This window comes from Pocillopora verrucosa, chromosome 11 (genome assembly GCF_036669915.1).
Source record: "Pocillopora verrucosa isolate sample1 chromosome 11, ASM3666991v2, whole genome shotgun sequence".
In the NCBI taxonomy this organism is placed as follows: domain Eukaryota; kingdom Metazoa; phylum Cnidaria; class Anthozoa; order Scleractinia; family Pocilloporidae; genus Pocillopora; species Pocillopora verrucosa.
In genome coordinates this window covers 6,497,470-6,510,234 of record NC_089322.1, presented here as the reverse complement: position 1 = coordinate 6,510,234, position 12,765 = coordinate 6,497,470, and the positions used below count along the sequence as shown (strand labels likewise).

The 12,765-nt window shown below is 36.8% G+C and overlaps 1 protein-coding gene across 3 annotated transcripts; it reads right to left on the bottom strand.

Moving 5' to 3' along the window:
* Positions 1-112: 112 nt before the first annotated feature.
* On the bottom strand, positions 113-8,551 carry LOC136284407 (sorting nexin-6-like). 3 transcript variants are annotated; one of them, XM_066174738.1, is made up of 11 exons: positions 7,682-8,550; positions 6,941-7,016; positions 6,207-6,292; positions 5,099-5,173; positions 4,479-4,509; positions 4,059-4,143; positions 3,519-3,558; positions 3,319-3,409; positions 2,502-2,591; positions 2,233-2,298; positions 113-1,704 (listed from the first exon to the last, which is right to left on the bottom strand). In XM_066174738.1, exons 8-11 carry the CDS (start codon positions 3,331-3,333, stop codon positions 1,567-1,569), a joined length of 309 nt encoding a protein of 102 aa, XP_066030835.1. In that variant the 5' UTR covers positions 3,334-3,409; positions 3,519-3,558; positions 4,059-4,143; positions 4,479-4,509; positions 5,099-5,173; positions 6,207-6,292; positions 6,941-7,016; positions 7,682-8,550; the 3' UTR covers positions 113-1,566. The 3 variants fall into 3 exon arrangements, with proteins under 3 accessions (XP_066030835.1, XP_066030834.1, XP_066030833.1); XM_066174737.1 differs by having other exon boundaries at positions 3,319-3,558; positions 7,682-8,045; positions 8,440-8,460; XM_066174736.1 differs by having other exon boundaries at positions 3,319-3,558; positions 7,682-8,551.
* Positions 8,552-12,765: the final 4,214 nt, after the last annotated feature.

Genomic DNA, 12,765 nt, shown 5'->3' with positions numbered 1-12,765 from the left:
CGCATGGGGGAACGGAAGGTCGTCGAAAGTCGTCTCTGACAGAGTTAAAAAGAGGACTACAGAAGATTGACTGCACATTAGGGGGATTAAGAGAATACCACGGAGCTTCATGGAGGGAACAAGTAAATTTTATTGTTACAAAACCAAAATACTCCGCCCCACACGACTGGTGGGGGAGTCACCAATTTCAAACCGCAAGAGCTTTGGTAGAGTTAAAACGACAATTAGCATCATACATGGCCCATTCTAAGTCAAACAAATTATTACACTAGGAAAACAGTTTTCATCAGAATAATAAGTATATTCGCATTTAAGTCAACTGAAAACGTCAAGTTCTGCCTTTACAGGTAAAGCTATTTAACCAAAAACCTACCATCGCTATACCTAATACAAATTACAAAAGGTTTTTTAATACAAAGGAAATCAGTTTTTTGGTTGGTACTTTTCAGAGGATTGAAAAGGAAATTTTTTTATCCATGTCTGTTACATGTCTGTAGAAAACTTTACATATTTGAAACCCATTCATTCAGATTTAATAAAAATATTATTTTATAAAAAGACGTGAAGAAATTTATTGAATGTTTTGGGGCCTTGATTCAAGGCTGGTAGCCTTCACAAAATCGAAAAATTACTTTCTGTCATCAAATATTTGCTAATTAAATTTCAAGTCATTGCTGGATTTTTGCCACCATTTCCAGCCAATTTACAATGGTAATAGGACTGAGTGGAGTCTAATTCCATCTGTTGTTATCATACACATGATTAACAAACTAATTAGACAAAAAAGAAGAGACCAATTTGTCAATCTGATGATAATCAATATGATTACAGAAAGAATTGGACGACAAGAAGTCCTGTTACCAATTAATATTAATTGCTACAATTTCCGAAAACAGCAAATACATTTAGGTCAAATATCTCTGTTAGAGACAATGTCTAAAGTAAAAAATATGTCTCCATTTTGGAAATTCTTAATTTTTTTTGGATAAGTGGTTGTTGCTATGGTTATTGTGATTGACTCCGTGATTGGTGGATTTGGCTGAGTGGACTTGTATGATTCGTTGCTTCAACTGTCCAATTACAGGTGTCTGATTACAGCCAACTGTCCAATTACAGGTGTCTGATTACAGCCAACTGTCCAATTACAGCTGTACAGAATGAGAAGTAAAAAATTAAAGCAGCTCATGCACCAATCACATTTGAAGAAAGTATGATGGTTGTGATTATTGCCTAAATAGCCTGTTCCAGACATTCAGTTGGTAAAACAAAGTATGATAGTAAACAGAGCTATAATAGCAGAGAAGTGAAAAAGCGAGGGAGGCTTGGGTTGAGTCACTTAATGAATCCCACCTGACCCAACCTCTCTTCCTGTTTCACTTTTCCACTTCAGTCTTCACTCCCTTTTACTAACTGAACGCCTGGAGTGAGCCAATGCCTGAAACGACCTTACATCATTTTAAAAATTATTTTTGTGTTGTCTGTGTCAAATTAAATCATAAAGAAGGTTAGCAATAAATTTTGGCCACCCAAATCTACAGTACCGTCTATTTTCTCTGCACTCATTGATTAAGAAGATTTTTTCATGTCATTCAATAGTTTGGCCAAAATGGCGTAGGTATCTCTTCCATTCTTTAACCGCGATTCAGCGTACTGGATAAGACTGGCTTGCAGGCTCAACACCCTTTGCCTATTGTAACGGATCACCTATATTTAAATTTAAAAAAAAACAAAAATTAAAATCAATCGAGTAAGCACATTGTCTACTGTAGTTAGAGCGAAATGACAATTTCTTTTTATGTGCCCCTAACAATTATCTATATCATCTGACATTTCTCCACTGTTTATTACGCTGGCACAAAGGATTCATTGTAAACCACGGAAAATGGTCAAAAATCAAATTGTTGATGAGCGATTTTGTAACTTTGGCTTCTCAGAGGTTAATGGTACTTGCTCATCACTTTTGAGTTAGCCAGTTAGTGTGCACGAAAAACACTATTCACTTGTGTGGCATAAACTAATTTTTTGATATTCAGGTTTTAACATGAAAATGGCACAAATATTCATGTTATTGTTTGACATGTGTCTTACATGTAAACCAACAACAGGGTGGTCTGCCTGTAAAACAAGCCGAGAAATGCAACCAGGTAAGGGTGGCATGCAGAATTTTCCAGCAAAACAGTAAGCTGAAAGTCTAAGTAAAACAAAAAGCCTTTTTTATATCATTTTATTCACCTCTTTCTTTGCAGCTTCTGAAATTGAATTGTATGCTTCCTCTGCATCGTCTTTGGCTTTTTGAAGCTGAAAATAAAAAAATGTGTAAAACAAGTTAGGATTCTTCAATTCTGGGGTTCACCATAATTATTCAGAAGCTCAACTTGAACTCTGAGTCTATTTCTAAGTGCAGCCTCATGTGAATCATGTGAAAAAAAAACAAAAACAAAAACCACCACATGTAAAAAAATCAGAGAGAGGTGCAAAGCACATGTTTGTCAGAACCTTACCATTTCTTGGTTCTTGGGTTTGGCTTTTTCCAGTGCTTTTGTTGCATTCTCATACTCAACTAGTTTACATGTACGACGGAAAAGCATCTCCTGCAGGGTAAGAGATGGACAAAACAAGTGCAGTAAACAGTTAAAATAATCATCTTGAGACAGCAAGAAGAAATAACCAATTAAAAAAAGGGGTTTTCAAAGTTAGGGCACTGGAATTGTAATCCAGAAGTCCCACATTCCAGCTCATCTGTACTTGATGATGATAGTTCCAAATTCAATTATACCATGAAGCATTGTAAATTTAAAAAAAACTCCCCAAGTCAGTTCATGTTTCCATTCCACCATTCCAGTCTTTGTTTGCAAGTTTTCCATCTCTTTTGCTTAGCAGTATGAAAATGAAATGTTAATTACTCCAAAGGGTGCTTTCTCTACAGATGACCTCTCTCTTGTGCTACATTCATGTAAATGCTCTAATACTCACCAATGAATTGAAAAAATTGAATGCAATAGAGATAGAGTGGGTAGAACCCAGTCTTCTCATTCAAGACACAACCCACAAATCATTTGGGATATGAGAAATAGATTGATCAATAGTCTGGCTAATTTTTGTTGTTGTTTGGTTAATTTTGGTTTTTCTCTTCTTTCTTTTTTAGATGCGCAGTGATCCTGAGCTTTTCTCAGGCTGTGATAATGCTCTCATCCCACCCCACCCCAAAAGAAAATAGTCACCTCCTTTCCCCTTCCCTAACCCTGCCCACAAAAGGAAAGCCAATATCCTTTAGAGAGTTAAATAAAACCCAAGTTTTCCAATACATATTTCACATACCTTAATTGACAGCATCCATGTATCTGGAATAAAGTTCTAAAGTAAAACCTGATGTGTTGTCATCATTAGTGGACATAACATCCAGTGATTCCTGAAGAAAGGAGAAGACACACACACACAAGAAAGACAAAACAAATTAAACTCTTGGAATTGAAAATACTGCTAGCAACACTAGTTCCTGTCTAAAAATGCTATAATACCTTGACACCATTTAGTGCACTTGAAAAAGTCACCAAACTCCTGTAAAAGTAAAAAAAGCTTTTAAAATTAGCTTTTCGTTACACCCTGACATCAGAATGTATATTCTCAATTAACTGTTCTTGGTACATATTCTATTATACTGACAAGGAGAAGTTGTTCAACAATCAAGAGTTTCTTTGTTTTTTTCTATCATTTCCTTTATTCTCAAGACCTTAATGTACTATGCAGCAGTGATATGGTGAGGAGAATTTAGATGCTGATCACTTCAACAAGAGAGGAAGACATAACTATCATGCTAAGGTCTTGATAGGTCTTGATTGCATCTTATTGCCAGTTCTCATGATGGTTACAGTGAGTAGAGCTAGCATGTAAGATGTGGTAAAACAGTGGTTATTCACATGGGAAAAAAATCAGCCAAACATCATTGCTTGCATTGTAAGTTTGCCACCACAGGTTAATAATGGAAAGATATGAAATAAATATTAAGTAATTATTACAAAATCATATCATTTAGCAATTTCAGACAAAGAACAACAAACCCTTTCAATTCCTTGGTACTATTATCATCACCAGTTGATGCTGTCATGATGCCAGAACTAAAATTATCCACTGCTAATGCAAAATCTGAAATTCACAAAGAAATTCAAAGTTACCAAACTTACATATGTATCAATATGCCATCATGGTGAGATTGTCATAATCACACAGTATCATTTATTATCAAAATCAATCATATATTTTGTAACATCCTGATACATTACAACACTGTATCATTGAATAATAATTCACGTATGTCTTTGCCATCCTTATGTTGTTTTCACATGGATGTTTTTTAGATATCAATGTTTTGGCCACACTTTCTGAGATTTTCATGAGATTTGAAGTTGCAATTCATTATTTCAGCCTAAACAACCTTAATGCAGATTACACATTCCAGCAAATAAAACATTGCTACATACGTCGCTGACTGTGTACCCTTTTGGTGAAGTTCTACAAAAAAACACAAGTAGAAAAACATTTATTTATTGAAGGAAATAATCTCAAAATTGTCAACTCTTACTTAGAAGCTAAAACCAAATCTAACTTTCCTCTAAAACCTCGTTCTCATCATAGGTGCTGTTTGGCACAAAACCAATTTACAGAATCATAACTTAATTGTTTATGTTATTATTGACAATTAGACATTCTGGCTTTTCAACCACAGTTTCCAGCAGAGTTGGCATTTTGGAATTCCAGGTCTTTTTTCCCTCATAAAAGACCCCTAAAGCAAACCAACAAGATGCATGTACAGTAAATGTAAATTCAATCTATCCTTCACCCACAAGTAGCTCAGGGTGCAGAATCCTAGCCAAGACTGAAGTGGTGAGAGGGAAGCATTTACATCATCAACCCTTAAACTGACCAAAACATTATTTCTCCTCACCTAATCAATTCAACACCAAGCAGGCAAGTGATGCTCCAATTATTAGTTGACCCAAAACCAAATTCTCTAAACTAACATCATACGAATTGTATGGCAGACAGTAAAGGGAATTACTAAATCATAATGCACCCCTGGAAAAATATTACTACTACTGACCCCATATGTCTCCTTGGTAAGTGATGTGTACTTTTCCACAAAATCTCTTTTCTCCTGAGATGCTTCATCAAGATCCTAACCAAAAGGAATAACTTCCGGTTATTTATATTTCTAGGAAGACCAAGTCATTCTTGTAATGGTTAAATTAAAAAAAAGTTAGGTCATCTGTGAGCAGGGCCTCTATAACCCTTTAACACCCAGAACTGATAAACATGTAACTTCTCCCAATAGTATTCATACATTATTCAGCAAACAGGTAATGAGAATACTCAAACTCATCAGGTACAAGATGTTACGCTGATTGAACACAAAATTCTCGTAGCTAATCTACAAGAACAAGTGTAGCAGCTAGAGGGAAGAATTGAAAATCAGATCTTGGGAGTTTAAGGGTTAATTGCACTTTGGCTGAAGTGCCTCTTCACCTTCAGGAGAGAATGAGGCCTGGAGCAACATGAGCTGGTGAGAGGCCTGTAAAGGGTTTAACCCTTTAACTCTCACAAGTGATTAACATGAAACTTCTCCCTATAATATCCATACATTATTCAGCAAACAGGAAATGAGAATATTCAAACTTGTCAGGTAGAAGCTTCTATCTTGATCTAGTATCAAGTTCTCATAACTAACTTATAAGGAAATACGTACTAGCAGCTAGAGGGGAGAATTTACAATCAGATCTTGGGAGTTAAAGGGTTAACACTGATAAAGAAGGACCAAGTATTCAGCAGTTTAACCCCTAAGAGTGACTGACATCTATTTTCTCCTTACTGTATCCCCCCTGAATCAAACATTGAGGTCAGGAGAATAAAGGAGCTGATCACTGACTACAGAAGATCTTGATTGTTAAACATGTCAGCATCCTAGAAAATGTTTAGAGAACAGTATGGAGAATATACATACTGATGTTAGGGTGTGAAGAGTTAAAACAGTCTCTCTGTATACCATAATTCAAACTACAATTATTCATATTTTACAGCCCTGAATGAGACATACACTGTATGTAATTAAACAATAATCCAGTGATATCCCAATTTTACTCAACAAAGACTTCTTAGATAAAAAAATCAAAACAAAACAAAAAAGCATAAAAAAATCCTGGAACATTTTGTACCTTGTGACTATGATGCCTGAGATCATCCACAGCTCATGATATAGACTTGTCCTAAGACCCTTTTTCACTTTGCTTCTCACTGCAAGCTATGTAATTAAAAAAAAGTGTTTATACCTTACACTATAAGTGTATGAACATGAGAGATGCCATTAAGCCACTGATCACTGAGTTGAAAAGAGATTAATTTCTCAGAGCAAGGAGTTTAATAATGATTATCAAACTTAGTTTTACCAAGTTGCAACAGACATTTTGTCAGAAAAGAAATCCCCCAGGCATATACATACAATCAGCAAGAAAATTGTCAACACTGACATTACCATTGAAATGGCAATATTCTGGAATAGCATACCAATTATATTCCTTATTTTCAACTCTTCTTCTCATGTACAATGTTTCTTTAATTGTTTTACACCATTCTACAACATTGACTGGTGGAAGAGCTTATTGTTGCAGTGAATTGTAGTTCAATTTTCACTCCATTTCTACATAATTCCTTAGAGGTGGCTCAGTGGATTTTGTGTCAACTGATTTTATCTTTAAAACATTTATGACCCCTTAAGATGAAAATAGTTATAATTATTGTTGATTTTATGAAAAATATACCTATGGAGTTTAAATCAAGTGTTGTTTTGCCATAGTATGTCAGTTTACAAATTTGGTGAAAAAAATCACCCACACTCACAGGGATCATAGCCAAATATCTGTAAGAGTATCTTATTATTTGAAAAACTCACATTTTCCTCTTTCAAAACCTTCTGCAAATCTTTATCTTTTGAAAAGGCTGGGTGGCCGACAACAAGTTGAAAAAATCTGAAAATCATCAAAAATTGTAATTCTTGAGATGGGCTAATATACAATGTAAACATGAGAATCAACAGTGTCTCCCTGAAAGTATATTAAATTTTAGAGAAAATAATATCTTCAAGAAAAACTGAATCTTTCCTGAGGAAGTTTCTCTAAGATCTGTTTCTTGTTGGGTTGTTTTCTTGATCATTTTGGTTTTATTTCACCAGTTTACTGGGAGAAAAAAACTTAAGTGGAAAATTAACTCTTTATATCCTAAGAGTGACCAACATCAAATTTCTCCTTACAATATCACACCTAAATCACAAGTTAAGGTCATGAGTGTAAAGGAAATGATCATCAACAAAAGAAGCTTTCGATTGGTAAACAAATTCTCCTTGTCAGCACCTTAGGAAATGTATAAAGAGCTGTATGGAGAATACAAATACTGAATTTAACAGTGACAAACATCAAATTTCTCCTTACAATATCACACCTATGGCGGCAGCGCTTGCGCATTTCGTCCATAATGGCGTCCAAATAATATAAGAAACTGTGTGGAAATTTGTAAAATTTCTAAAATATAACAATCAGGAGCTCATGGTCCCGTCTGCTCTCGATCGAGACATATTCAGTACTGATTCTGCTATTCATCAAACCTCACAGGGACTCGATAAATAAAAACCACTTACTTCCCGAGCCAGTTCTTTTGTCATTGATCATTGACCTAGGTCGCCATACAGTTCTTCAAAATCCGTCGTTCTCCATCCCAAACACTCGCCTATTACAGGAAAGTGCATCAATAAAGTCAACTGCTCTCGATCAAATTGACTGCTACAGAGTTCGAAGCGTCCAAACATCCTGTAAAATTGCCATTTCCTCCCATCAAAAAAGTTCCCAACGCGCCAGAATATCCCTTATTTTCCATGTTGAGTAAGTGACGAGACGCCATGTTGAAAACTATGACTGAAATAGTTAAACACGAGCGACGCTGATCTTCGAATCGTCGGCCATATTTGTTTGTGTTCTTGCAGGGAAATAAATTAGTTCTCGGTCCTTTTCGGAATAAAAATATAATATCCATACATTATTCAGCAAACAGGTAGTGAGAATATTCAAACTTGTCAGGTAGAAGCTGCTACCTTGATCTAGTATCAAGTTCTCAAAACTAATTTATAAGGAAATAAGTACTAGCAGCTAAAGGGGAGAATTTAAAATCAGATCTTGAGAGTTTTGGGAAGAAAAATATGCCAGACATTGAATGCAAATTCAGTGGTCTTAGCGCGAAAATTAAATTCAAGCAAATCAAAATTCTGACATCATGTCATCGCTCTGCCTCGAAAAATCCCAAAGATTTACTTGCAGGTCTTCTTTTCTTTTTCTTTTCATCGAATATAAGATCTGCGGTGCTCAAATTGTATAAGTCATGGTACGAAACACTTTTCTTTACCAGTCGAGCCGTGATCGCCGCCATATTGAATTCTCTTGATATTCTATTGTTCCGGAGTGTAATACGATATACCGCTGATAATTGTTAGCGGGCTCGAAATGTCCTTGATTTCTGGCGATAATTACATATGGAACATTTGCAGAAAGAATTGGAGGTGTGGAGGCCCCATAGTCTGCATCTGGAGTCTGAGTCGAGAGATTCCTATGTGGAGACCAGACAGGAACACTTCGACAAAGAGACTTAAGAAGTAATCAACTCTCATCAAGAATTTCACTTTCCATTAGTTTTGATTTGAAAGTTGCACTGCCCGAGAACACGACTGCAGCTGATCTTAATTAGACAACTGAAGAAATTTCCAGTAACCTATTATTAAAGTTTAACAAAACAGATGTGAATCTTAATATCAGTGGGATTTCCTTAGTTTTCGATGCTTGAAAACCACCTCAAGTCCGCTTCGTGCGCCTTTTATGTGATAGTGGACAGGTTCTAAAAGGCTCCAAATGTGGTAAGCAGAGTTTGTTATCAAAAAAATCCTTAAGAATCTCAAAACACAAAGTGAATGGTTAACTTACTTTGCTTAAAAGATTCTTATTTTGTCCAAGATAGTTGGTTACGCTGGCACTTTTCCATAAGCAAGTATTCTAAAAAATAATTTGATCGCTTCAGACAAACAGGAGCAGTGAGATGCATAATGCAAATAAAAGAATAGCCAGATAATTTTTTATTTCACGTTTGCTAAGTACTTCCCTATAACTATGAAATTTTCTAAAATGCCCGAGTTTTCCAAAGTGGCCATAAAAGCAATTTCACTTCCGCTTTATTATTGGTTTATTTAAGAAAATAGGTGTTATACGATTGGCTGCCTACTCTAGATCAACAATCTTTCAAAGGCGCAGAATTTCTTCGCAGAAGGCATTTGAAAAATTATGTGAGTAACGTATTGAAAGCGCTAACTCTAACTTAAGGAGAACTAAAATCTTCCCATAGCTTTTAAGCCCCTAGATGTTTACGGAGTACTTGGCTAAGTTTAGACCCTATCGTAAGTAATAAGAAAGATGTAATTAACTCAAGGAAGGAAACATGTCATAACCAAGCACCAAAAAGTCATTCTTTTAGATGAATCAACGTACAAAACATTTCTCCTGAAAATGAGTTTCCTCGAATGAGGGTGAAGAATGATTGTAATATAAGTATCGAAAAGGCAATGCACTTGCCTTACTATGCAGTCAGATGCTATAAACAGCTCCGAAATTGCCGACTCAAACAGTTTGATGATAGGTCAAACCTTTTTAAACATCATCGTCCCTTTTTGCTATTTATAGTGAGCTGTCCTGTTGGATACTTCCACAATACCTCAGATTGCCAGGCATGCGCAGTGGATCATTACCAGGATAAAGAGGCGCAGACTTCTTATGTTCCTTGTCCATCCGGGACATAAGCGTTTAGCGCGTTAGCATCTAGATGGCAGGGAAACTGTGAAGGTCTCTAAAGGTCTCTCGATTTGTGTAACAATAGCACTTCACACCAGTTGCTTCTTAAGCAAGTATCTTTTACAGCTTTGATGATTACAAACTAGAGTATGCTAGAGGTCATGTCGCTTGTTGGCCTGACCTAGAATAAAAGTACTGTGGAACCAAAGGTTGTCTTATCCTTGACGTCCGTATAAGCTCGCTTGAAGCAGATCTCCGTGTACCAGGAAATCGTGACGAGTTTCCGTTCTCGCTGCCGAGTCGTCTCTACAGAGTTATTTCCCCCAGTTGTTGTTGTTCCGTCCGCGAAGATTCAGTTTCCCAGTTTGGGAGCGAAAAACTTATCGTCACAGTTGTCATTATCGTCGCCATAAGAATTTCTTACTGTTATTTTTACTGCCGTCGTAGTTTTTCAAAAGTGGAATAGAAACCGATAGAGTTGAATTGCAATGGAAGAAAAAGAGGTGAAAAGGCTTAGGAAGGGTGAACTGGCGTGAACAGAGCAAGGGTGATGGTGGGGTAACGTGTTGACAGCGTTCAAGCCAAAATTGTTGGAGCTCGTCTCAATATCAGTAAAATAACAACAGGAGGCATTTAACTAATCGTACTGGATGCCAAGTTAATTCATCGCTGAAAACCATTCCTTTCTTCGCCCTTCCCCATTCCCTTGCCGATTCATCAAGTTTCTCTGATAGTTTGCCAGTTTCCCTTAATATTTAATGGTGGAGAGCATCACTTTGACGACAAAAGAAGTAACATATTGTCCTCAAGATTGCATCACTGTGACTTTACCGTGGCTTAAATTTGGACCTCTCGAACAGTTGTTCCTGCGTACTATTTACTAAACCACCGCAATTCCCAACTTTGATATATCCTCTCCTTAGATCCTTTGTGATATCGGCGTCTAAAGGTTACCTCCACTACACAACAGCCCACGCACAAAGCATAAAACAAATATTCTTATTTTGACCGAGTAAGGCATTAACAAAGTTAAGATTTTGTCTTTTTTCGGAGTTCCAAGACGCGTTCGCTTGAATGACATAGCATCACATAGCAAGGTTTGATACATGCGAGCTAGTTAAAGATTCATTTCTCTCTTTCTCATCTATTTTATCGTTTCTCCCTCAGAAGACCTCGGCGAAGAACTTCTGAGACCAGGAGACACAACAATCCAGCATATGAAGATCCAATGAGTACCCGTGTCTATGAGGAAATTGAAGAATTGCAGTTTCCGAGTCCTCATTCCCATTATCAGTTACTGAACACGGAACCACATACTTACGCGGAGCTTCGAAACAGTCACTCTGAAGCCTAAGGAAATAGTTTGACGAGTTCAGATAATCTGAGTTGAGATTCTTTTTTGTTATAGTCCTACCTTCACCGGTTTAAGCCGTGGATATGCAAAGCATAGGAAAAAGCAACGCGTTAACGCGGCCTAGGAAGTCTGGGGAGAGCATACATATATCTTATATAGGATGCGAACCCAATGTTAGTTTTAGCAAATCAATTAAGGAGAGCTCTTGTGGGGATGACAGCTAATTTTGTACCGATAATATACTGCGCAATAGCCCTTTCATCACAATTTGAACAACAGAACATTCCCTCTTGACACTTTGTTGGGAGAGTGGAAATCAAATGTCAAGGTTGTTTTGGTAAACTTAGACTTGACCCGCCGAAATAACCAATTATATTCTGCACGTTATATCCACGAGTTCATTATAATGTCACTTGGATCTTGTTATACAGTATCTATTGATGGGTTCTAGTGCGGAAGGTCTATAAGGATTTGAGGAAAGGTTCAATACTTCTTACAGGCATCGAGGGAAGCGTTATGACGGAGAAAATAGCCGCAATTCAACGATAAAACCGCCCACGTAGACAATTCAAATCCAATCCCTTGGACAGTGTAATAAGTTACAATCAAAGATACACTTTGGGTGCAATGTAGAGTTACGAGTTCAGAATAAAATGTTTCATTCTTAGTTGGATTTGGATCTTTATCAGTTTTGTCATCTAACAAGAGTATCTCATCAAAAAATGTATCTTAAATTTCGTTTTCCAAAAGTGTTTCTAATACCGCATTTGTTCTCTTTTTCACTCGTGTCCCGCAATGTTATGGAGAAGTAAAACATGTTATAATTCTACCTTCAGACGAACAACAATCTTACTAACTTTTTTCATCAATAAATAACCCCATCCCCATGCAAGTAACTTCTTTACGACATGATAATGATCACCCACGCGCTATCCAGGCTTTAATTAGGCTTTCATGAGAAATTTTTGACTGGGGAGAAGGGGAGGGAGCCCTGTATGAGAAGAACTAGCGATAATTTCAACCCTCAAGTCCAATTAAAAAAAACTTAAACTTTCGTTTAAAATTTTTTCTTCAAGATGAAAGAGGAGTTTGTAGGAATGTGGGTATTAGGAATTGTGAGCCAGTACATTGTGAGACTTCACCGCGTCACTAAGAACACTACTGAAACGAGTAGTTGTAAAAAGGACTTGTACGGGCCTGAATTTTTTTCAGGTCCTATTTTCAACTACTCGTTTCAGTAGTGTTCTTAGCAGAGGTTAGCAGAGGTTACTTCCTCTCAACCTGGGATGCTAAACGGCTACTGATGAAGAAGTAACGGGATTTTCTTTTTAGTTTCCTGTGGCATGTTAGCAAATGGATTTATCCAAAGAATTTTCCGTCTACGAAGTTCGGAACAAATGATGTTTATTTCTTTAAGACAACCGCTGATCAGACTCTTGTGATTGAGGCTCACGTGGGCCTTGATGACAAGTGGCGGGGAGGGGGGAGGGAAGAGAGGGGCGGGAACGGGAGGTGAGGAGCAGTTTTCGATTTTTCAATTAT

Excerpts from the sequence above, each read along its gene's own strand:
- LOC136284407 (XM_066174736.1), bottom strand. Across the intron at positions 2,299-2,501 it reads AACCCAAGAACCAAGAAATG|CTTCAAAAAGCCAAAGACGA; the intron begins GTAAGGTTCTGA and ends TTTTATTTTCAG. Across the intron at positions 1,705-2,232 it reads CAGAAGCTGCAAAGAAAGAG|GTGATCCGTTACAATAGGCA; the intron begins GTGAATAAAATG and ends ATTTAAATATAG.